This window comes from Dryobates pubescens, chromosome 13, assembly GCF_014839835.1.
Source record: "Dryobates pubescens isolate bDryPub1 chromosome 13, bDryPub1.pri, whole genome shotgun sequence".
NCBI lineage: Eukaryota > Metazoa > Chordata > Aves > Piciformes > Picidae > Dryobates > Dryobates pubescens.
Genome location: NC_071624.1, coordinates 5,424,353 through 5,449,317, shown reverse-complemented (window position 1 = coordinate 5,449,317; position 24,965 = coordinate 5,424,353). Strand labels below are relative to the sequence as shown.

The following is a 24,965-nucleotide window of genomic DNA, read 5'->3' as shown; positions in this document are numbered from 1 at the left end:
GTGGACAAGAAGCTGTGTGTGGTCTCCGCTGGTAGAACTACCTTTGAAGCCTGGTAAGTCTTTCAGAAGAGTCGTCTTTGTCAGGCAAAGCCAGCATCCCCCTTGGAGGTGAACAGCACACATGCTACCTCCTCCTGCAACCCTCTGCCACTCTGTCCCTCCCCTCCAAGCGGACTTGTGAAAAGTTCTTAGCAGAGAAAACCGAGTTTGTTTCAAATGACATTTGAAGAGACAGAGGCTTAGGAAAGGATAAAGTATATAAAAAGGGAGATCAGATTAATTCAATTAGGATTTTTTTTCAGTTGATACGAGGATGAAATACTTCGTAGTTTCCATTCAGAAAAAGGGGCAATAAAGTACTTTAACACCCCCAGTGTCAATTCTTTATGCCCTGAAAATATGACACAAGTGGTTTTGTCTTAAATTCAAGATCTAAATTATTCTGCTGAGAGATCTCTCTCCTTTTTGTTTTTCTCTGACAAGCAGTCAGATACAGTTCAGGTGTCCTTTTAAATCATTGTGCTTGCTGCAGTTCTTTGGCTGCAGTGCCTGACTGTGAGAAGCAAGTAAAACAGAGGACTGAGCACTGTCCCTGCAGAGAAATTAGAAGTTAGGAAGTAAACCACATGAAACATGAAGAAGATAAACTTCAGACACTGCCAGCATCAAATTCAACAACACCTGTCCAACCTTCCCAGGTTCATGTTCTGTATGCAAAAGAGCTGCAAGTGCATAAACACACAACAAGCAGCAGATAGAAAGCTGTAGCTCTTCTTTTTCCCATCCCTACTGATCCAATAACCTACACCACTGAAGGCAGGCATGTCACAAGCCCCGTTTGTCACAAATGACAGGGTAGCCTGAGCGTACAATCAGAACACGCCAGCAACCTACCTTTGTCCTAAATACAGAAGCCAAAACATTAAAACATTAAGAATAAGACCTTTTCCATTCTCTACAAACTCTCAGAAGCTGAGCAAGGTGCTTGGGGTACAACAAATTACTGCACGTATTTCCTGCTTGCATCTCTGCATTTCCGTTTAGCTAACCATGAATTGTTTCTTTCCTGCTCCCTGGCTGAGATGGAAACAAACGGGCTCTTGCTTGCTTGTTACATAGTATAGAGTAGTCCAAAATTAGCTTGTGGAAATCAGATCACACCATTAAAAGACAGAAAGTACTTATGAACTAGACATTTTATACACTTAAAAAAAGAAAAACTTATTAAGTCAAATGATCAGCCTAAACATGTCCTGCTCTCTCCAACATCAGCTAAACATAATGCAAAGCCACTGTGTACATTTGGTCTTAGTATTCTGAACTGGCATTGCACATGCCAGAAGGACGTTTATCATTAACTTAGACTGGGATTTTCCACACAAAACCAAGCAGCAAATAGAGGAAGAAAATGGAAAAATAAGATTTCATCTAAAAAGGGAAGCATACCAGGTGCCTCTATGGACTTTATGTGGAGAGGAGAGGAGAAATAAAACCTCTCATTTAGCAAAGGGAGTTTGGAAGTGGGTGGGGTGGTTACCAACAGGCAAAAAAAGGCTCCGTGGCCAAGTGCTTGTGTTAACAGAAAACCAGCCACAGTTTGATCTCTCCTGCATAAACACCACGAGCATGAATACACATGTTTCTGTATGGAGAGCAGGGGGAAATTAAAGCTTTCTTGTCAGAATTTTCCAATTTCAACTTACTGATGTTTATTTGAACTCTGAAATTATCAAGTAGAAAAAACCCACCGGTATTCCTCACCAGGGAAGAAATAAAGCAGCAGTTGTTCTTCCACATCCTGTGTATTTGCTTGTTGCTTCTTGATGAAAACTGATGCAAGTCGAGTTTTGGGTCAGTTTTAGCACCAGGAATTATCTCAAAACTCAGCTTTGACAAAAGCAAGCAGAAAGTTTTCTCTCAGATATAATACAACCAGGTTTTATTTAAGTTCTCTCTTTCCCGACACCCCCCCACCCCACCCCCCGGCCCACTGGCAAAAGTTCAGAGGGAGTTTAAAGTTTTGTAAACATTTTAACTATCCCTCTTCCCCCTTTTATGAATTTACAAAGCAAAGGAGACAGGGAGACCAGATTTGCAACAGTTCCAAGTCTCGCCATGCTATTGGATCCAAAAACTATATACAAGTCTGCAGCAGTCTCTGTATAGTTACTGTACACTTTTGGGGGCAGGGGGAAGAGAGAGGAGGAGGGGAAGGTGACCCCAAAAAATGAATAAACCAAACGAAATAAAATCCAAAGCCAAACTGCTCTTGAGCAACTCGAACTGTTTTCTTTAGGCAGTGATGACAGAACAACAGACACCTTTATACAACTCCACCAGAACTGTAGCGTCATCTCCCTTCACAGGTTATAACCCTCTGGGAATGGGAGATGGGACCAGGGGGTTGAAACTAAGTGCATTTGGCAGTTTTCATTTTCTTCCTTTTGTGGTGTGTGCATGTGGGTGGGTGGAGAAGGGAAGGTGGTGGTAATCTTTCGGTGAGAGAGGAAGGTTATGATTCCATAAATACTTAAAGATTATGGATCCCGGTGAAGGTGCGTGAAGCAGTTTAAGGTGTAGAAGATAGCAGGACCATCATTGCACATAGCTTCGCCCTCCACAGTCTTTCTTCATGACAAAAGGGCATGTCTGCTCGTTACCCTAAGCACTGCTTGAAATGACAACTAGCTAGGACTTGCTGGGGTATATATATGAAAGCCAGTGTTCACTCTCACCAAAGACTAAAGATCCACACAGTAAAGATCCTACTGTCTCTTAAACGAGACAAATTTGCAGGAAAAGAGCTCAAAATAAACTGGTCCTAACCCTCCAAAGGTAGCATTTAAGGGATAAATTCAACCTGAAAGAAGAGATGCCACCCCGCACTTTTTCCCAGAGTAGAAGTCCCCACGTGTCCAGGAAGGCTGGAGTATGCCGACAGGGAACTCCAACAGCTTCAGCATCACCACCTAATGAAGACAGACTCAAGCTTTCCCTCTGAAAACAATGTGCTGAGAAGGGCTGGCAGGGGGTGTGCAACTTCAAACCAACCCAAGCTAAACTGCGCCCGCCACCGCCCCTCTCCTGCTGTTGCCAGTTCTAAGGTTAGCTTATAAATGCAACTCCTGGCCTGGGAGAGCACCTCTTGCCCTGATGGAGCGCGGAAGTCAGTATCTGTGGCATTTCGGTTTTGACCAACATCTGTTAACCACAAACTCTCTCTCTCTCCATGACTGCACGTGTTGGATGTGGTAAGAGTAACCAGAAGTGGGAAACAATGGCTTGCAGAATCCCAAATGATATTTTTTTTTCCAGGTATGTGAGCAGAAGAAATCACAGCATAGTGCAAGCTTGCTGCCCAAATCAGCCTTGTGAACGAATCCTAATCTCCCACCCTCCCAGGACTCTGACAAAGTCCATTCAACTCCAGGCTGACAGCAGGAACAACGCCTGTGCAGTCTTGGGCAGAAAGGGTTTGCTGGGACTCGAGGAAGCAGCCTGAGATGATTCATTCTGTGATTCACTGCAAGGCGAAGAAGAACGCACGGTGGAGAGGTCGGTGTCCAAAGCAGAGAATCCATGGTTAACAGATGCAGGAAAAGCCAGTCGATTTGCACGTGATCAGTAGTCTTCCAAAGTCTCTATTTCTCCCATATTGAGCCGCTCTGATGAGGCATTCACTGAAAACCCTGAAAGCCAAAAAGGACTCCTGTTAAAAAGCTAATGTGGTAGTCTGTATTTATCTGTTACATGCAGCAGCATATGGAAGATAAAGTGACACATACCAACTCAGAGAAATTTAGTTAAGGCTACATAAAATTACCCAAATTGTTTGCTTTTTTCCTTAATAAATCAAAGATAATAAATTGTATATTTAAATAATCATACAATGGTTTAAGTTAAAAGTCACCTTTAAAGTTCCTCTAGTCCAACACTCCTGCAGTCAGCAGGGACATCTTCAACTAGATCAGATTGCTCAGAGCCCCATCCAACCTGAACTGCAATGTTTCCAAGGAAGGAGCATCTACCACCTCTCTGGGCAACCTGGGCCAGTGATTCACCACCCTTGAAGTAAGCTATTTCTGTCTTTTATCTTCTCAACATTTTATTTCTCTTAGTTTAAAACCGCCATATCCCTTTGTCCTGTCACAACAGGCACTACTAAAAAGATAGTCCCCATTTTTCCTATGGTCTCCCTGGAGCATTCTCTTTCCCAGAATCAACCTTTATTCACAGAAGAGGTGTTCCGACCCCCTGGTTATTTTCATTTAGCTAAGCATCACTTGCTCTTTAAAAACAGACTGGCAGAAGACCAGTTTCAACTTTGATTTAAAAGATGTCATCTGCACAACTAGTGCGAGACACATCTAGGCACAGTGGTGAGGTGGCTCAGCAGCCTCTTGGAAGTGAGCATATTTGACTGAAGTGGCACTTGGAAGTGTCTGTCACCCCTCTATTTAGTCAGAGGCAGAAATACCCCCTTGGGAACTCAAAATTCAAGTGCGGAATCATGTTCAACACTTCAAGCAATTCTACCCATTAATTTCAAGCCTAAATACAGGCACCTATGAAATCTAGTGGCAATTCCATGTATTTCCATGCTTTCTTACAATCTCAGAAGTACAACATTAAACTGTACAAAATTATATAAGGCTATGCAGATGGCTCTAGACACACTAAAACCTCTACTCAACCTTTTAATTGTAAGTGCTGAGCACACAACGAAAGTGCGAGAAAAAAGCAAAAACATTTTCTGCAAGAAAAGAAGAAAAAAACCATATGCAAGTTTCCTACAGAAATACATTTCTTACAGTTGGAGGAATTCCATATGGACTATGAGAAAAAGGGAAGATTTAGGGAATTTTTCCTGTGTGAGGCTTAGGAACATAAACCGGGTATTTCAGTGTCTTAAGACACTTGGCAGGCTTGCTCCGTGCTACAACACAAACCGCTTTTCACAGTCCTCATCTCCAGCAGGGAAATGCTCCTTCAGTATGCTTAAGAAAATTGTTCTGGCGCCCTCTCGTGGCAGCATATTACCTAACAGGTTTGGGATTTTTTTTTCAAGGAGCTGCATGTGTTGCTACTTCTCTCACAGCTGTAACTTCTTAACTGCATTCAGGCATGCAGTCTTCACATTATGGAAGCGGGTGTTTTTAACTATTTAGTTGAAGACTCACTGGATTGGCACCTAGGCATGGCATAAAGTCAGGATTCAATGCACTCACAAGACTTCAATGCAGAAACCACCGATTTAACTGAAAAGCACTGATTCAATTGAGAAGGGAAGACAAACAAGAAAGGAAGGGCTCTGTTAGAGCCTTAAAAAAGCAGTGATTTCCTGGGATTCACACCCAGCTATTTTACTGGAATATCAGCTAAACAGCACCAGTACCACAAATACTGGCCCAGTGTGGTGCCCTACTGCCCTTTATATCACACATAGCACAAATGTGGACACGGTTATTCCACATGAATACTACTATGATGCGTTGCATCCCAGAGTGCTCACTATCATGGAACTCACATGATGCCCTCAAAGGCCACTTAAAAGTGCTACAGGAGCTGGTTAACTACTGTCCTCACATAAAAAATAAGATGGAAAACATAAATAAAATCAGACTACTAATGATGTCATCATCTCCACTGTCTCCAATTGAAAACTTGTGACTACTTTTTGGGTTTACTTTTCCACAAGATCTTTGCCACCTTTTCTGGCTGGGGTAATTAACTCAGATTAAAAAAAAAAAGAAATGAGTAGGAGGGCATAACAACAAGCCTCAGGAATCTGTTCCTCAGGAAGAGACAGAAAATGTGCTTTTCTTAGAAGAAAACACGAGCATAAACTCAGCGAAATAGGCATAAGTCAAGTGAAAGGAAGACAGTTTAACTGACACCCCTGAACTAGTCAGAGGTTTCCCTTTAATAACCAAGGTCTTGAAGAGGCCTTTTCAGAAGGAAAAGTTCAGCAAAAGTTTTCCAGGAAACAGAAGTACAATTTTTTTTAACCATTCAATTATAATAATGAAACAAATACTACAATCACTACCTTTTCTGCTCAAATTCAGTATGTCCACTTAAGATTAACAAGAACTTTACAAGGGAGAAAAAAAATTAATCATTTTTTCCCAAATTAAATAGTAGTTTTTAAAAATTAAACCTGACCTAACAAGCTGGGATCTGCGCGAACCATTTTCTGTTTCTTCTTTTTCTTCCCACTCTGCACAGCCTCAAAGTTGGATTGCTGGTTGTTGCTCTGATTGGTCTGAAAGACCGAATGTAGCGAGCTGTGGTTCATGCCCCACACTGAGTCCTAGAAAACAAAGAAGTACAAGGTTACACGGTGAAGTGCGCGGTACAGGTATTGCACACAGAGAGCCCAAAGCCTTTTCTACAGCGTGTGTGGCAGCACGAGCCACTAACACATCAATCCAAGGCACGGACCTCACCTTTCTAAAGCACATCCTGTAGCAGCATGCTACGCCACTATTTGATCTACAGTTGGCCTCAACTGTTATAAAGGAAACTTGATTCTGCAGTAAATATTTGAAATCTGCTTTATTCCTTGGACTTTACATGACCTTAATATCCTGCTCATCTCTTATCAATCCAGCAGAAAGGCAGGCTCTTCAGACTCAAATACAGCCTCTGTGCACCCTCACTGAAGACTGCAGCAAGTAAGGTCTACCTGTTGCTGCTGCTGTTGCCGCTGCTGACTGGCTTTCTGTTTGGCACGGCGCTCGAGAAACTGCTTGGCAAACTCCTTGGCCTCAGGAGTATCTCCGAGATAGGCTCTGATGTAATCATGGACCTCATAGGGAGACTCCACTTCCTTCAGGAAAGAAACAAACGTGGGAACTGCAAGAAGAAGGCAGACCATGAGGAAATGCATGTAGATATGTGAACAAATGCATGCTATAAAAATAACTTTGGATTTATCTTTCAAGTATTTGCTAATGTAGTAGCCATGGCAAACAGCTTGGCCTTCCAAGCCCTATGATGCACTGCTTCACCAAATCTGCAGCCAAAGCAACGGTAAGAAGGCCACCTACCTGCAATGAGAAGGAAAAATAAACTGACAGTTGTAAAAGTCAGTCAGCACACCAGCTTCAGCTACTGCCAGATTTAAAGCTCCAATTTAATGCCAGGCCCAGATGAAACACGCTTTTCTGAGCTGTCAACAGTACTATCTTTTAGGCTGAAGCACAACAGACCACACTGCACAGTGGCTGACCTGACCTGCAAGTACCTGAAGACCTGAAGGTCACAGCTAGCTCACTTGCACAGCTTCTTTATCACTTTTTTCCTTAGACTAACTTAGTTTTATTTTAGCATAGACTGGCTTAGTTTAGAAGGGATGGACAGTGATGCTTCTCAACTAGAGTTACTTGCCCAAAGCCTCATCCAAATTGGCCCTGAACATGGATAATGGCAAATGACAAGCCAGGAAAACACCAGGACAAAACACTGACACCTAAGAACTAAGCAACTTTGAAAGCACGGAAGCTCACTGTGGATGTATGACTCACAACAGCACTACAAGGTCACAGCCACTGGATGCAGTTAGTACATCACAGGTGAGGACAACAAGTTACTACTGGTATCACTTCCCTAAGAGGAGGGAAGCTGTGACACTGTATTGTCACTACATGAGCTGTGACCATGGTTCTTGGGACAGCACTGCTTCCCCACAAAAGTTAAAGGGTCCCACAGCACCACAACTTTGCAGTGTGCACACACTGGAGACTGTGAGATGCCTGCAGAGCTTCGGTACAAGAAGGCATCAGGTTGTGATCTCAGACTGGGTGTTGCATTATGTGCCCTACAACAGAATTAGTAGAAAATCCAACCAGTTTCACACTAAAAACTGCTTTGCATGGAAGCATATTTGCCTGCACCTAAGGTGACCTGGGTCCTCAGCCATCTGCCTGACAATGCTTCCATGGCCACCAAAAGTCCTCAGGAGATCTCATGACAGACTTTCAAATTGTTTTCAGTAACCCCTGATTTGCTATAGTTAGCACACAGAAACCCATGGAAGAGATGATGCAGCCAGTTCTTTAGACCAGTGTTTAACGTTGCCATTTTGCTGCATTTAAAACATTATGTTATCACTTTTCCTCAGAACTATCTGGGTAGGAAACAAAGCTTCTCCCAGCAGATCATATCATTCTTCATTATCACCTCTTACCATCTAAGTTGTTAGCTGTGTTGAGTGCATGAAGCATCTGTTCACACCACTGAGTGAATCCATCCTGGGCTTTATTAACCCCCTGGAACAACTTCAACAGCTTCTCCTCTTCTTCCACCTTCTTGCTTTGCCTACTTGTAATACCTACAGATTTACTGAGGTAAAGAAAAAGCATATGGTTCTAAGTTACCAGACTAACCAACAGTACAGTGTTATATGACTTGGTTAGTTTACAAGATGCAAATACTGTTTAAGAATCAACTGATTTTCTAAAGAGATGACAAAATAAATTGTGAATGGTGACCTATTTGATACTTTTGTTGTCAAAACAGATCCTGAGTGACAAAGGAAGGAAAAAAGAAAAACACAAGAAGATGAATAACTGCTAAATGATTGCCTCAGGAGTGATAACATTTCTTTGAAAAAGCTCCTTCCCTAATTCCTACCTGAGGCTGGCATTGCTTTTGTTTTTATTGGTCGAGTTACGAGGTCCCACTTCCTTCACTGCATCATCCCAGAAACCCATGTTTGAGTTTTTGGTATCAGCATTACTCCAGATGCTACTGACTAGGTCAGATGCCCACTGGTTGCTGGGATTAGTGTTTAGGGAGCCCCACACTGAATTCCCAATGCTGGTGTGCAGGTTAGAGTGCTGTTGAAACACAACAAAGAGATCCGGGTTATTAGCACCAGACCTAGCAGAACAGTAATGAACAGACATGGAGAACTGTTGTGTACTGTTTCTCTCCACACACTGATTAAATACTGTACATACCGTAGTATTTCTGACTCTGTTCGGCTGCTGGTGCTGCTGTTGCTGCTGTTTCTGCATCTGCCTTGCCTCCTCCTGCTGTATCTCCAGCAAGGACTTGGTGGTGCCTGTTGGTTTGGTGACATTACCCCAGCCTGACAATTTTTGCTGCTGCTGCTGTTGTTGCTGTTGGAGGGCCTTCATCAGTTCACGCTGCTGACGCCTTTGCTGTTACACACAAGACAAAAGTGTTTGTACATACTTTCAGAAGACAATTACTATTCAAAAGTCTACCTGGGAAACTTGTTTAAAATGGATTTCACTCTTTTCTGGAGAACAGCTGACCTATTTTTTGAGCCATCACAGTGCCTCCAAATAGGAATCACAGAATCATAGAATTGTTAGGAATGGAAGGGACCTCATGGATCATCTAGTTCCAAACCCCCTCCCAGGGGCAGGGACATCTCACACTAGATCAGGTTGCCCAGAGCCACATCCAGTCTGGCCTTAAAATCCTCCGGGGATGTGGCTTCTATCACCTCCCTGGGCAACCTGTGCCAGTGTCTCACCACCCTCACGGTGAAGAACTTCTTCCTAACATCCAATCTGAATCCACCCACTTCTATTTTCGTTCCACTACCCCTAGTCCTATCATTACCTGACACCCTAAAAAGTCACTCAACAGCTTTCTTGTAGGCCTCCTTAAGATACTGGAAAGCCACAATTAGGTCTCCTTGGAGCCTTCTCTTCCCCAGACTGAATAGCCCCAACTCTTTCATTCTGTCCTCACAGGAGAGGTGCTCCAGCCCTCTGATCATCCTCGTGGCCCTTCTTTGCGCACATTCCAGCACATCCGTATCCTTGCAATAGGAGCTCCAGAACCGGACACAGTACACATGAAGTACCCACTAAATACAAACTGCTTATTAGCCCAGGAGAAAATACATTTGTCAAAACACAACTGTAGCCAGCTAAACATCTGGCATCTCGGAGGAATGTCTTCTCTTGTACCATCACTTGCTAGATTTTCCCTCCCTCTTTAAATTGCCCTAGTCTTGTGAATATCTGCAAAGACAATGACAGAAGTCGTACTGTGTTGTGAATCTTGTAGGGTTGTAAGGCTACAGTTGTCCCTCCTGTCAGATACTTGTTTTAAGAAGCTACAAAAAATTTCAAACGAGTACTTACTGAACCTATGACTGAGAGACAGAATTTGACCTGAGTTACCATATTTCAAAAAACATTCCTCACCCTCATTATTTCTTCTAATAACAGTTAAGCAAATCCAGCTTAGTCCACTCTAAGCTAGAGGCGCTCCATTACTGTTGGCATTTACCTCTTCTCGAAGTTGCCGTTCCCGTTCTTCTTCCAATTTCTGGATTTCTGCCAGCGACAGTGTGGTCTGGGATTGACAAGCTCCTGAATTTGATTGCTGACCCCATGTTGAAGACGAAGGGAGCTGGGCCAAAAAGCGCATTGTTAGGAAGCACAATCATGAAAAATCAGTATAAGCACGACACACAGGGAAAAGGAAAGGTCACCTTTAAAGTTGAACAAAACACTAGAAAGTACAAAATTACGTATGAAAAAGTCCTGTCTTTGAGCTGCCCTTTGATGTATCAGAGTGGCAGTGTGTCAAAGACACTGTGTATTATGACTAATGTAACACATCACTGCCTGAAAAATCACAGTATCACAGTATCACAGTAACTAAGGTTGGAAGAGACCCCAAGGATCATCAAGTCCAACCTGTTCCAACAGACCTCACAACTAGATCATAGCACCAAGCGCCACGTCCAATCTCCCCTTGAACACCTCCAGGGGCGGCGACTCCACCACCTCCCTGGGCAGCCCATTCCAATGACGAATGACTCGCTCAGTGAAGAACTTTTTCCTCACCTCGAGTCTAAACCTCCCCTGACACAACTTGAGACTGTGTCCCCTTGTTCTGGTGCTGGTTGCCTGGGAGAAGAGACCAACCCCCACCTGGCTACAACCACCCTTCAGGTAGTTGTAGAGGGCAATGAGGTCGCCTCTGATCCTTCTCTTCTCCAGGCTAAACAATCAATTTTGATTACAGAAACTTCAGGAACTCCAAGCTTTAGAAACTTTGCACTGTCTCCTGCTCATTGCAGCAAAACAAGCATGGGTACTCATCTGTGAATCCTTTTTCAATATGCTTCCATCAACTGAATCTTTCTTATTTTGTAACTTACTTTTCCCATCACTTCCACAGTGAGCTATTGACCATCTTCCCTCTCCAGAGAGTTCATCTGCACCTGCTATGTTCAAGCTAGTCCAGACAACCCTGAATTCAGATGTTGTTTTACTTACTACACTGAAGGAAGAAATTACAACGGTACCTTCATTTGTGCAAGTTGCTGCTGTTGCTGCTGCTGTTGCAATCGTCGTAAAGCCTCCTGCTGCTGCTGTCTCTGTCTCATTATTTCTTTCTGGCGCTGGAGTTCCAGCTCCTTGCGCTTTCGCTCTTCTTCTTCGAGCCGCTGTCTGGCTGCCTCTTCTTCCATGCGTAGCCGACTTTCTTCAAGTCGCCGCTGAGCTTCCTCCTCTTCACGTGCCCACTTGGCAGCCTCCTCTTCCTTCCCAGGACATAAAGAGAAGCATACTTAGAAAAACTAAATTACTGCTAACCGGTGGTATTAAGATTCTAAGAGAACAGACAGAAGCCTTTGCACCTGTATATCGGTGCTCTTTAGATTGTTCCTTTACATTCTTGAGCAAAAAAGTCCAATAAAATAGTCTATATCCCCTGAAAATCCCCATCACTCCATCAAAGACCTCGGAAGAGCATAACATCACCTCAGCTCAGGCTAGCTAATCTCATCCCATTTTCTTGTAGGAGTCATGCACCTTTCAGTTTGAGTGCAATCTGCTTATAGAACGTGCAGTCAAGTACTGCTACAGAGTGGAATAAAACTTGACAGACACAAAAGGGCAAGAGGTTTTGACACAGATGGTGATGCTTACTGTTGTTACTCAACACTAGAGTTTCAAAGGGAAAGATGCTTCTGCTAACAACAGAGATGACTCTGTGGTGGGATAGAAATGGTGATGAATGGCTTGCAAGGGATGACCCTGAAAAACAACTTTAAAATAGCAACAGGAAGTTGTGAAACAGACCTGGAAGTTCACGAGAAGCCAATCACGTTTTAAGTTTAGTTTGACTGAGGAGCTGTGATAGTATCAATTAGGGGGCAGGAAGCTCAATTTGCCCAACATGGACTGCTAAAGCTGAGCAAAACTAAAAACTTAATAGTATGACAAGAAAAAGGAAGAAAAAAAAGCTGTAACTTCGACAGCGGTTACAGTATTGGCACAGCACAGGAAGATGGACAAAACCGATCATCTCTGATGGCGTTAAAGAAAACAGTTTTATAGTAAATAGTCAGAGACTGACATTCAAACCTAATTATTATTCTAGTACTGTACTCTTTCTTTTGAAGAAAGGAGTAGAAATACTATGTTGCAAAGCCACTTTTAAGGCTCAGAGAAGTCATTCAATACATGTCTTTTTCCAAAAGGCAAATGGGATTCTGATATTTTTGCCTGATACATACAGGTACAAAACCTATTTTTCATTGATGTGATACTGTCCCAAAACCTTTGCTTTCTTCCACCAAAACCGATGGTCTCTCAGGTACAGATATAAGTGTCAAAGTTTGATTGTTTTGACAGATTCTGTAATTAAATATAATAGGTCCTTTTTGCCATTTTTCACCTGTTTACGAATTAACTCCTCTCTCTGCCGTCTTTCCTCCTCCTCTCTTCTTCTCTCTTCCAATCTTCTAAGTGCTTCCTCCTGTTGTTGCCGCTCCTCTTCCTCCCGCTGCCTCCTTAGTGCAATTTCCTGCTCTCGTTGTCGCCTCAGGGCTTCCTCCTGGAGTTGGAAACAGAACGCCAATCTATAAATGCCATTGTATTGATGAACTTCATCAGAACACAGACTACAACATGGTCTGGCCAGGTAAGTGTCCAAAAGAAAAGCTCCCTAGCTGCAAGCTAAGCACTACCAAAACAACTACACTGGACACTACATAGCCTTGTGTTAATGAGTGCTTTGATGCAGCATACATCTTGTACATAATTAATGAAAACAGAGACATTATGGTTTTGGTTTTAAAAAGAATGGTGCTGAGAATGAAACAAAGGGTGAGACTCCTCTTTCCAATATGTACTAACTGTATGTGTATTTTAATGTGTGGGTATCATTAATTCCCTTTTTTTGGGGTGGCGGTGGGGTGTCAGCTGTAATTTGGAATCTTTTCCTACTTAGAGGAGTTTCAAAACACTGACTCCTGAAGTGCACTGCAACATTCAAACCACATCTCCAGACACCAGAAATAAGTTGAAGAAGCCCCCTGCACTTAAGGCCTCTGCAACCTTTTCAAGTCTCACAGATGTGGACCTCTTTGTGCAATAACCTTGACTGAGCTGTTCCTGAACTGTTTAAACATTATGGGCTACAAAATGTCTCTTGAGAACTTTGATTTGGGGCTATCCCTAAACACCTTGCAATAAATTATATTTTGCTTTCCAAGTAGCAAAATTATTTGCTTAATCAAAACCAAAGCATCAGTACCCTTTCCTAAAGGCTCTAAAGATCAACAGGTTATTTTTCCAGTCTGCTACTTGCTTTTTGGAGGAATGGGGCATAACCAGCCTTCAGCTGGCTTCCTGTATGTATTGTTAAACAAGAGTGCATCTGTGCAACTTCACCTGCACTTCTGACTTTCCCTTGCATACAACAGCTTTGGGTTTTGCTGCCTTTTCTGATATCTGAAGTCTAGTAACTGTGTTAAAGCCATCCTGCTTTCCAGTCTTTCTATTCTTCTCTCCACTTTCTGACATATCCTACCACTTCAACCTCAAGATCCTACTTTTTAGACAAGAACATTTTTAAGCATTCATAAATACTTTGGCCTTTTGAACAATTAGTATTGTGCAATCAAATCCTTACAAGATTTTGTCTGTTGGGGTTTTTTTGTGTTGTTGTTGGTTTTGTTTTGTTTTTAAATAAGGAATACATTATTCATAGGACTACTTGTGCAGCATGGGTATACATTTTGAACTCTGGTAAATCACAGAAATTAATTCTGAAATCTAATAACCTTTTAATAATTTTGATACCAAAGCTTCATATACACACAGCATAAATTGCTATACAGTTCATTGACCAACTGCACCATGATTCTCTCTGACAAAGGTTAACCTCAGGTGTCTACAATTTAACTGTCAGTAGACACAATATAAGCAATTTTATGGAACTGAAGAGCTGTTGGCTGCAAGCCAAGTAGTAATTTGTATTCCTGTATATCAGTTCAGTGTTTTAGTGCTAAACGTAAGTGTAATAAGTTTTTGTTCCACTAGTTAGACATAAACCAACAGACTGTGAATCATTTTCTCATTAATCAAGTCCCTGATTTGTCATATTCTCAAAAGCTTCAAGTGCAATACACACTACCTAGACCATTTTTGTAACTTGGGCCTGTAACTCTATTAATTGTACACATGTAGTCAAGTCACAGTAACCAAGTGTCCCCAGCACAAGTACCAAAAAATTTCTGCTTCTGGTTTCTTCTACTGAAAAGTCTGCTTCAAAGGCTGGAAGTGTGCCAGCCTGTTTTGTTTGACTACAGACCACACACCAGGATCTCAGCTCAGGATGCCTAACTGCCAGCCAGACTGGGGGATGCTTGGCACTAGTCATTGACATACCATGTAGTACCTGAAAGAGAAGGACAAAGTGACCCTGTCCTTCTACACAACAGTAGTTCACTGACCTCTCTGTCCTACTTTCCCTTTGGGAAATGAGGCTAAAATTGCCGTTAATAAAGCCATAGGAATATCCTTCTAGCTCAGGCATGCCAGGAGAGAGAGAGACTTTTGGATGACAGCAATTAAAAAATAAAGACTTCTCTCCCCTTGAGAAGTAAAGGTGAACAGTGTTGTACCAACATGAGTGGGGAAAAAAAGCTGCGAGATTGTGAAAGGCTGAGAGCCATGTGGCTGAAGTAATTCTTTTTTCATACTCTTCACAGCTATAGAAAACATTGTCATAGAATTTACTTCTGTATCTTTTTATTCAATGTTTTTGTTTGAGCATATGACCAAAACCATTCAAAGCTCTCCAGCTTTCTGCCACTGACTCATATGGGAAACAGACTTATTCCTTTGGCTCTTACTGCTCCCATATTCATGGCTTCCTGCTCCAAGAGAATCCCAATACTCTTTAGCATCTCTTCTAATAGTTGTCTTCAAGTACACATCTTGCTGTGGAGACAACTTATTTCAGATCCTTTAAAGTATCTGTAATATTGCAGAAAATCCTTAAGTAGCAATCCCCATTTCACCAGACTGAATTCTTAAATAAAGTATTCTAAAATTTTTAGCAGCTAGTAACACCTGTAATTCTGCTTGTCTTTGTTACTAGGGAATATGAATCTTTGTTTGGTAGTTCTCATCTTTGAGCCAGGTACTTGTAAGGGAGCACTAATGATATAATTCAGAAAAAACTTATTAGCCAGTCATTAAACCTCAAATTTTGATCCTGAAAGCCATCAATCATTATAAAACAGAAGATACCAGACCACGAACAAAAAAGATATACAGGAACTACACAAGCTTGGCATGACTGTTTGCAGTTCTACAGTGCAAGTAATTGATGACAACTATGAACAGAACTGGATTCAACATTTGGTATGACATTTCATCCTACAGAATTGAATTTCTATTATTTTTTTTTTATTTTTTTTTTTATTTAGAATTCACCATCAACAGCGTATTTACTAACCTTATATACTAGTCTTTTATGCAGTATTACATCAAAAGCCTTCCTGAAGTCCAGGCAGATTAAGTCTACTGCTTCACCCCTCTCAGCTCTCACTGTCATCTCCTCAAAAGAAGTTAATCAAATTTGTTAAGCATCATCTCCTCCGTATAAATCCATGCTAATAAATCAGTGCATCCCTGATTCTACAATGCCTTCCAGTACAGAAGTCAGATTCAAATATCAGACCAGTTGTGTTTGGTTTCTTTTAATACAGAATACAATACTATTTTCTCTTTCCAGAGAAGTGCTTAAACTCTTTGTTACCTTTTCAAAACATTACTGCTCAGAATTAAGCATTGTGGCAATTAATCAATTGGCAATAAACTAAGACACCTGCTGTTACACCTTTTCAATCCCATTATGCTTCCTCCCTGTAAACAATTATTTCCCATGACATCTCAGAAAGGGAGAACCAGATTGTTCTCTGTACAGAAAACTTTGGAATGTAATGGACATTTTGAAGTAGTTACACACAGTAGAAAAACTTAGTCTCAAAAGAAATAACCCATGTGTATTTGAAGCCACCATGGATGACACATATTGAGTTACCAAGTGATCAGCTGAAAAATTAGTTGTTATTAAAACAGAGCTAAAGTAAACTCAAAATTTAAACTTTTGAGATTATGATTGCTTTAATGCTACAGTAAACCTTGAACTCAAGCAAAGGATTTTTTTTTCCACTGTACACCATAATGACCTGCTATACATAAATTACATACATTAAAGCAAGGAGCCATTCATTTATAGATTTGATTCTTTAAAGATACCATGAAGGCTAGCTACACATCATACTGCAATCTACTAAAATAAATCTCCAGTGACAAAACTGAAACACTGAGTGAACTGAGGTCTATGACAAACTTACAAATAAAAGTAAAGATTCTAGAGGCTTCCTCGCAAGTGTCTGATCCTTAAACCACGAAACATGCAAATAAACTTAACAATGAAATCACTGCTATCCTTCACATGCAGAGTGGAAAAATGTGAACTTTCACTGTCTTTATCTTAAGGAACACTAGTTAATCTGTCTTCCATACAGAATTCTGAAGTAAATGCTAGCAATGTCAAGCTAATAATGTCTCCAATTGATATTGTTGCAAGAACACAGCGCAACTTGCTCTGTCCATTCTACTGCAGCAGAGATCGTGCAATTCATTTACATAAATCTGCTTGTCCAAACTGCAGCCCTTCCTTTCCCAAATACCAACTCAAGAAAATAAAGCTGACAGACTCTGACATAACCCAGATAATAATTTCTTCAGAAAAATGTACTAAGTTCAAAAACCAAACCAACCAACCCCAGACAAATAAACCGAATGTTACATCACTCTTTTCCACTAGAGCCCAGTTTAGCCATTTGAAACAGCTGCTCAAGCGCCTGTCTACTCCAGAATACACCCTTATCCAGACACTAGACTGTATAAATGGTGAATCAAGATTAAATGTACAACACCTGGGCAACTAACTAAAGTCTAGTATTTACACTAGGGATTTAGAAGTGAATATTCTACATGGAATAAAGCCTCTCAGCTCACAAACAGGAACCTATCTGGAAATGAACTCCAAAGTCCATTTCTTGGACTGCAATTTGGGCTCTTTAAGAACAGAAGAAGAGTAATTTCATATACTCACATTTAAAAAAGAGCTGTCTTCACATACACCTACTAAAGATTAATTCGACCCCACAGGATTCTTAAAGTGAGTTTTATAAAGTATTAAAATTAATTAGAGATGAACTACATTGAGGAAACTCACTTGCTTCCTGCGGGCCAGTTCTTCTTCTTCCCGTCGTTTCCTCTCATCTTCCTGCTGCCTCCTAAGTAGCTCTTCTTGTTGCCTCCGAAGCTCCTCCTGCCTTTTCCTCTCCTCTTCCTCTCGTTTGGCCCTCATTTCCACTTCTCTCCTCTCTTGCTCTAGCTACAATTCACACAAAACTATACTCAGATGCAGGTAACGTATTCCTACACCATTTCTTAGGGCAACTCTGCTGAGATTATAGTAACAAGGTAACAGATGAAGCCTCTGACAGATGCTCTCCCTTGATTGCAATTTTACCTATCAGCTGGCTGCCTACTTAGGTCAGATTCCTGAAACAATTACTGACAATTTCTATTCTGCAACCAACAACAATTCTCTAGTCTTTCTACATTGGCTCCTTAAAATAACCTCTGACTTTAGAAGCTAACAGCGAGTTGCTTTGCAGTCATCGTAAGATAATCAGTTTCAGGAAATGTGTAGAATCTTACAGGTTCAAACCCACAAAACCAGTTTAATAGTTGAGTAACAGTGAAACAACCCAAACAGGACTCAGGATTCAGGTGAAAAGATGCAAGTAGTATAAGAATGACCACCTGCTACTACTCAGGTTTGGGATGACAGTTCACTTTACAAAAAGGTGGCTAGTGAGGAATTTTTAATCACAAGTATAAAAACCATAAACACTATGTTAGAGGTCACTAGTACCTCCACAGCAATGGTTTCTGAACAGCAGTCCACAAAGATTTCATAACTGGTTTCTATAACCCCTGTTCTCTTTATGATGTTTTTCCATGAACATCTAATAAAAATCATACAGAGCTAATAATCTTCCATTGGCTCAAGTAACACAGTTGCATTCCAGAAGAGCAATCCCACCTTCTTACAGTATAAAACAGTTTCTGACCTTTGCAGCTTTGGCCTTCTCGAGCTGCTGAAGTTGTTCTAGAGCTGGTCCCTGAGCTGCAGTATCAATGGGGAGATCCCAGACACTGCTTCCTTCCCAGACTAGATAGTGAAGAGAACAAACATCGACAAGCAAAAATAAGCACATAAACAACAACAAAAACCAATTGAAAGGGGATAATCTTGTGTACACTGTTACAGAGTTTAATGTACTAAAATTGTGGTAACACATTAGCTTTAGTCAGTATCTAAACCTCTATCTTCCTGCAGAACAAGGTTTGTCCATTACTGAAGCAAGGCTCATTTTCCTACAAAATCTTACACAAGAACCTCTCATCAGAATGGAACAATTCTATAATATAATAGTCAATTCCTCTGAACTTGTCTCAGCAGATCTGACACGTGCTAAGCATCTTACCTGTAGGCTGTGAAGCTGACTGAAGTTCCCATATTGAGCCAGTGTCCGGCACTGACACAGACCTTGTAACAGGTGGCATCATGTTCTGTTCGGATATTCTGTAATACCAACAGGAAGAGTCAACATGCCACTTCCAGGGAGAGAAGTCCTCCGAACACACATGAGAATCAGTAATTTGTAACATACTCCTGTCCTTCCACATCTCTATTTAAAACAGAAACACGATGTGGACAACACTAGTTGCTTACAGAGCTTTTTCTCAACTCATCCCTGCTGCCAAGAGCTAGGACAGCTACTGCTACAGGTTTGTATTTGTTGCTTATAGGCTAGTTTGAGAAACAAGCACCTAGCACTGCAGAACTCAATGGGCAAAGCCATTCTGTTACCAGCACAACAGGTCTGTCAAAAAGATACAGTTTCAGCTATAAGATTTTTACTCCCAATTTCCATAAACATCCTCTGAGGTAAAGACCACATACATAAAGTAGCTGCCAACATCCTGCAACTGTTTCATATTCACGCAATCTATAAAATATGTAATAATCAATTACAAGCAAAGCTGAATAGGACAGGCCACTGACAAGATTATAATTGTTATATACAAGTTTGAGTACAGGAACAATGCTGTTAAATTCAAGTCTGGGCTAACTCACCTCATCTTCAGGGCCTGGAACTGTTGCAAGAGAATAGCGAGCTGCTGCTGCTGCTGGGATGAGAGGGCTGCCTTTTGTTGCTGAGCCAGCACCTGTGCATATTGTTGTCTTCAAAAGAGAAGCAGATAATCACTGGTATTTGTTCACTTGCTTTTATCATGCCCAAGCTGCAGAAGTTGCACACAGATTCATCCTCTGGGACTAATGCCCAATGACCTACATAATGACTGTGCTAAACGCTAGAGCAAACCACAGAATGGGGCCTTGCAAAGAACCAAAACACAAGAACACTATACCTTGGCCCACGTGAGCTGAACCACATCCTTCTGTAAGTTGTGTAATACCGCTTCCTTGTTTCTACAAACTGCATACAGATTGCTTAAATTAGCCTGGCTGAGATGACTGCACATCTACGCAGATCAATCTCTTCTCCATGAGGATGTGAAGGCATCCTCTGGTACAGGGGCAGGCTCTTGCCTTATCAAATCATAAGCTGACAATCAGAATTCAAAAATCATCACCAAAGCTCATGTTTTCAGGACACATGAACAAGTAGTCTATCTGACTGCTTTCTTTTCTCCAAGTTCCTACAAAACAGGTTTCAAGAACTGGCTAGAACTGAACAACTGACAATTATGGCAAAATGGATGACAAACTGCTTTCTCCAGCATTACCTTCCACTGACCTTCAAAATGCTAAGCAAACAGATCAAAGCAAATCCTGCCTTCTCCATCTCCAGTTCAAAGGATGTGTAGCATTCCCCTGACTCCAAAACATCCAAACTGCATTACAAGCATAGCTGGGATTCACTTGGAATGTAACAGCTACCTACATAGAGCAGGTCTCACTAAAGTAGTTATGCAGGACACTAAAAAGGATGCTGAAAAGTGTGCCTGAGGTAGCCACACTGTCCTAATCCTGTAGACTATTGTGATTGTGGAAGCAACTTATTGCTGTTGGAGTAGATGCATGCCCAGCCCCACTGTCTAAGGAAACAATGACTAGAAGCTGAACTCAGATGATTAAAAACGCTGAGCAGAACACAGCCACTTGAAGATCTCTGGGACTGGCAGTCTTACTGTATTAAAAGATGCTGGTACTGGAGGTGCTGCATTTGGATCAGGGCCAACTCCTGCTGTCTGGTCAGCCGCTCTTGGTCCAGCTCACCCTACATTTAAGAATAAAAAAAATCCACTTTTATAATATATGTAATAACAGTAGTATGTTGCAAATGCAAGCAATGTAAATGTTGTATTCTGAAGTGAAAAGGCGAAGAAGATAGAAAAATACCTAAACAGAGACCAACATTTACAAAGCCTGTGGTACCCTAACTGAAATACACAGGACCAAGCGTTCCACTCACAGACATGGCAAAGCAAACACTTAATAAAACTGAGTCTTTTCTGCTCTTAAAAACAGAGTTCAGCTTTGGAGCTCGGAACTCCTGCAATTGCAAGACAGCAGCTGATGTGTATGTAACTCAATTCCATTTGTTACAGGACTATTCGAGTGCTGTAACTGTCTCATACTTACCAGATGCGGAAGTGGTGCTGGACCTGGAGTGAAGGGAACCCTGCCCCACATTTTCATGATGTCTCCAAGTGGCTGAAACGTCTCATCACAAGCTCTCTTCACCAACAGTGACATAGTGAAGTACCCAGCCTGGAACCATTCTGCCATTTCCTGATTACTGAAAGGACCTGAAATAACATAAACCAATACACATGGGGGAAGGGAGAGTAAGGCCAAGTTGAGTATGCTGGAAACAAATAGGACAGTGCTTGTTACAAATAACCCAGTACTTAGCATCAGGCATTCCTGTACCTCTCATCCACCCATCTGGACAGACAGAACATTAAAGGCTGAAGAGTCAATGAACATGTCTAGATCTTTACAGGGGCCACAACATTCCCCACAGTCTTTAATAAAAATGTCCTAACTGCTTTTACCATGCTCTGGAGAGAGATGAAATCAGCTCTGAGAGTAAAGCCAAGCATAGAATCACGGAATCATTTTGGTTGGATAACATATTGCAGATCACTGAATCCAAGCATTAACCTAACAACCAAGTCACCACTAAGCCACGTCCTCAACACCACACTTCTCTATCTTTTAAATACCTCCAGGACTGGTGACTCCACCGCTTCCACATGCAGCCTGTTCCAGTGTTTCACAAACCTTTCAGTGAAGAAATTTTTCCTAATATTCAACCTAAATCTCCCTCAGAATCCTTTCAGTTGGAAAAGACCTTCGAGATCATTGAGTCCAATCATTATCTAACTCTACCAAGTCTGATGCTAAACCACGTCCCTCAGCACATCTGCCTCTTTGAAACACCTCCAGGGATGAAGATTCAACCATCTCCATGGGGAGCCTGTTGCAGTCTTTGAGAACCCTTTCAGAGAAGTTTCTTCAAATATCATTTCTAAACCTCCCCTGGTGCAACTTGAGGCCATTTCCTCTTGTCCTATCACTTGTTACTAGTGAGAAGAGACCAACACCTACCTGGATACAGCCTCATTCCAGAAGGGTATAGAAAGCAAGAAAGTGTCTCCCCTCAGTCTCTTTTTCTCCAGGCTAAACAACCCCAGTTCCCTCAGCCACTCCTCAGCAGACCTGTTCTCCAGATCCTTCACCAGCTTCATTGCCCTTCTCTGGACACATTTCAGCACCTCAATGTCCTTGTAGTGAAGGCCCAAAATTGAGAGCAGTACTCGAGGCATGGCCTTACCACTGTTGAGTACAGGGGTACAACCGCTTCCCTGGTCCTGCTGGTCACGCTGTTACTGATACAACCCTGTTAGCCTTCTTGGCCACCTGGGCACATGCTGACTCACGTTCAAGCTGGCTGTCTACCACCACCTTCAGCTTTTTCTCTGCTGGGCAGCTTTCCAGCCACTCTGCCCCAAATCTGGAGCATTCATGGGGCTGTTGTACCCAAGAGCAGCACCTGGACTTAGCCGTGTCAAACTTCATCCCATTGCCCTTACTCCATCAATCCAGCTTGTCCAGATCGCTTCACTGAGCCTTCCTAACCTCATGCAGATCAACACTCCCACCAAAATTAGTGTCATCTGCAAACTCACTGAGACTGCACTCAATTCCCTCATCCAGCTAAAGACATTAAAGAGAACTTGACCCACTGATGAGCCCTGGGGAACACCACTTGTGACCAGCTGCCAATTGGATTTAACCTCACTGACCACTACTCTTTGGGCCTGGTCCAGCCAGTTTCTTTACCCAGCAAACCATCCACTCATCTAAGCCACGAACAGCCAATGTCTCCAGAAGGATGCTGTAGCAAATGGTGTCAGAGGCTTTATTAACATCTCAGTAGTCAACTTCTATAGTCTTTCCCTCATCTGCTAAGCTTTAAGCCATAGAGGTGTAACAGCCTGCTCCATCTGATACAGATGCTGCCTTCCACCAAAGTTCACTACTTCAGGATCAGCATCAGACTGCAATTTCCAGTTCAGAACTCAGCTCTGTCACTAGCTGACAGTGCTAAGAGTACAAGAGCTGCTTTCCCCATATACATTATACAGATAATTAAGCAGTTTCAGCCTGTTTCAACTCCAGGTTTCAAATCAGGAGTACAGTATAGAAGTTTTGCTTCTGTAGATCTTAGCAGGTTAGTAGATACAGCTCTAAGTGGACAATTATATTAAGGTAAGAAAACCAGTTTCTCCTTCCCTTATGAAGATGCTACACTCTCCCATATCTTTCTTTTTCCCAAGGAAGGCTGCAGTCACTCTACAAAGGAAGACTCATACTAATTTCACATGTCCAAACAGACATACAGCCAGCAATTCAACACAGTAAGAGCCATCTGAGTTTGGGGGGGGGGGAGGGGGTAAATCTTCTGAAAAGCAAGAATATTCAATAATTCCTGCCTTCTCTGTGCAGAGGGTCTTTCTGAAGGTAACTCCTCCCAAAGAATATGAAACCACAAGACATATCACAGGAAACAATTGCACAGGAGGTTTTACTTCTGGATAACACATTCAATTTCACTCCAGTAAAAAACTGTTAATTCATCATTGCGCACTAAACGCCCAGCAGGAACGACCATACAATTGTAAGCACAATGAACACAGAAATGCTTTATGGCAAACATCCTTCACACTTAAAGGGGTAAGAAGGAAACCCTGAAGACACCCAATACCTGCAGACAAGAGACTGGCACAGATGCCACAAACACCACCCCACCAAGCCTACCTAGAGTTCACAACTGAGGAAGTCATTAAACAGCATTAGCAACTACTTTATGAAGTACAGCAAGGCACTTGCTGCTTAGCTGCCTCCCCAAAACAGGACTAAGTAGCTACTAAAAGAGAGCTTTGAGACCACCAAAAGAAAAGTACCTTCTGAAAGCAAAGATGCAAATACCTACACAAAATGCCTACTTCAACTTAAATCTCCTATTTTCTGCAATTGAAATGAAAAATGCAAGCATGAAAAGTTGGTATCACATCAACTAATAATGGACTGGCTGCAAATACAATTTAAACTGAGATCGTGAGTAGGCACTGGCTTGGGAAAACTTGCTTTCCTTTTGCTCTAGATTCTAAACCCCTCCCTGAATACTTCGTGTCTTTGGGCTGAGACTTGAAAACTGATTTCAGGGCCTCTCATGGATTCCTCATCAAGCTATTTAGAAATCTGAGTACTGGCGTGAAAACTAGCTTTTAGTTTAACCTACACATGAAGTGATGGCAAACCTCAGCCACAATACGGTGTAATTCTGGACAGCAGGCATGCTGAGCTGATGGAGGCAGTGAGGAGAAGACAACCTGTTTTCAAAATCTAATTCTGGAGTGGTAAATTCCCTGTGCTGTATTTGTGAAAACAAGCATCGAGTATCTGTTGGTGGTAATCTTGTGAAGAACTAACAGTTCAGTGAAACAAAAGAGGAAGCGTAAAGGGCACAGACCTACCCTGAATTTCTCCTTGAGGATCTTTGTAGTACCACTTCTGCATGGCTTCGTGGAACAATGGCATAGATGAACCCTTTGCTCTGTGCTCTTGAATTTTTGCCGCTAGTCTTTCATCATCAAGGGCGCTGTCCTGCAGGTATGCCACCATTTTCTCTGCTTGCTGCAGGAGACATCAAAACCAGAAAGGAATACAAGAGTCAGATGTGTGCTTACCAATTTGAAAATTAGCATGTTACACACAGCAGTGTGCCCAGGTGGCCAAGGAGGCCAATGGCATCCCGGCCTGTATCAGGAATAGTGTGGCTAGCAGGAGCAGGGAAGTCATTCTGCCCCTGTACTGAGCACAGGTTAGGCCACACCTTGAGTACTGCATCCAGTTCTGGGCCACTCAGTTTAGGAAAGATGTTGACTTGCTGGAACGTGTCCAGAAGCGCCAGAGAAGGGCAACAAAGCTGGGGAGGAGTTTGGAGCACAAGCCGTAGGAGGAGAGACTGAGGGAGTTGG

At 42.1% G+C, this 24,965-nt stretch overlaps 1 protein-coding gene across 1 annotated transcript in view; it reads right to left on the bottom strand.

Annotated features, from left to right (window-relative positions):
* Positions 1-1,985: 1,985 nt before the first annotated feature.
* Positions 1,986-24,965, bottom strand: part of GIGYF2 (GRB10 interacting GYF protein 2) — an 83,545-nt gene continuing 60,565 nt past the window's right edge. Inside the window, exons 14-29 of the mRNA XM_054166647.1 lie at positions 24,462-24,621; positions 21,058-21,224; positions 20,604-20,692; positions 19,525-19,632; positions 18,872-18,969; positions 18,455-18,555; positions 17,548-17,709; positions 12,682-12,840; positions 11,306-11,542; positions 10,279-10,401; positions 8,967-9,170; positions 8,638-8,843; positions 8,192-8,346; positions 6,689-6,858; positions 6,166-6,313; positions 1,986-3,689 (exon numbers count right to left, since the gene is read on the bottom strand). Coding sequence (XP_054022622.1) covers positions 3,622-3,689; positions 6,166-6,313; positions 6,689-6,858; positions 8,192-8,346; positions 8,638-8,843; positions 8,967-9,170; positions 10,279-10,401; positions 11,306-11,542; positions 12,682-12,840; positions 17,548-17,709; positions 18,455-18,555; positions 18,872-18,969; positions 19,525-19,632; positions 20,604-20,692; positions 21,058-21,224; positions 24,462-24,621 — 2,355 coding nt within the window. The 3' untranslated portion in view covers positions 1,986-3,621. The remainder of the gene's footprint in view (positions 3,690-6,165; positions 6,314-6,688; positions 6,859-8,191; positions 8,347-8,637; positions 8,844-8,966; positions 9,171-10,278; positions 10,402-11,305; positions 11,543-12,681; positions 12,841-17,547; positions 17,710-18,454; positions 18,556-18,871; positions 18,970-19,524; positions 19,633-20,603; positions 20,693-21,057; positions 21,225-24,461; positions 24,622-24,965) is intronic.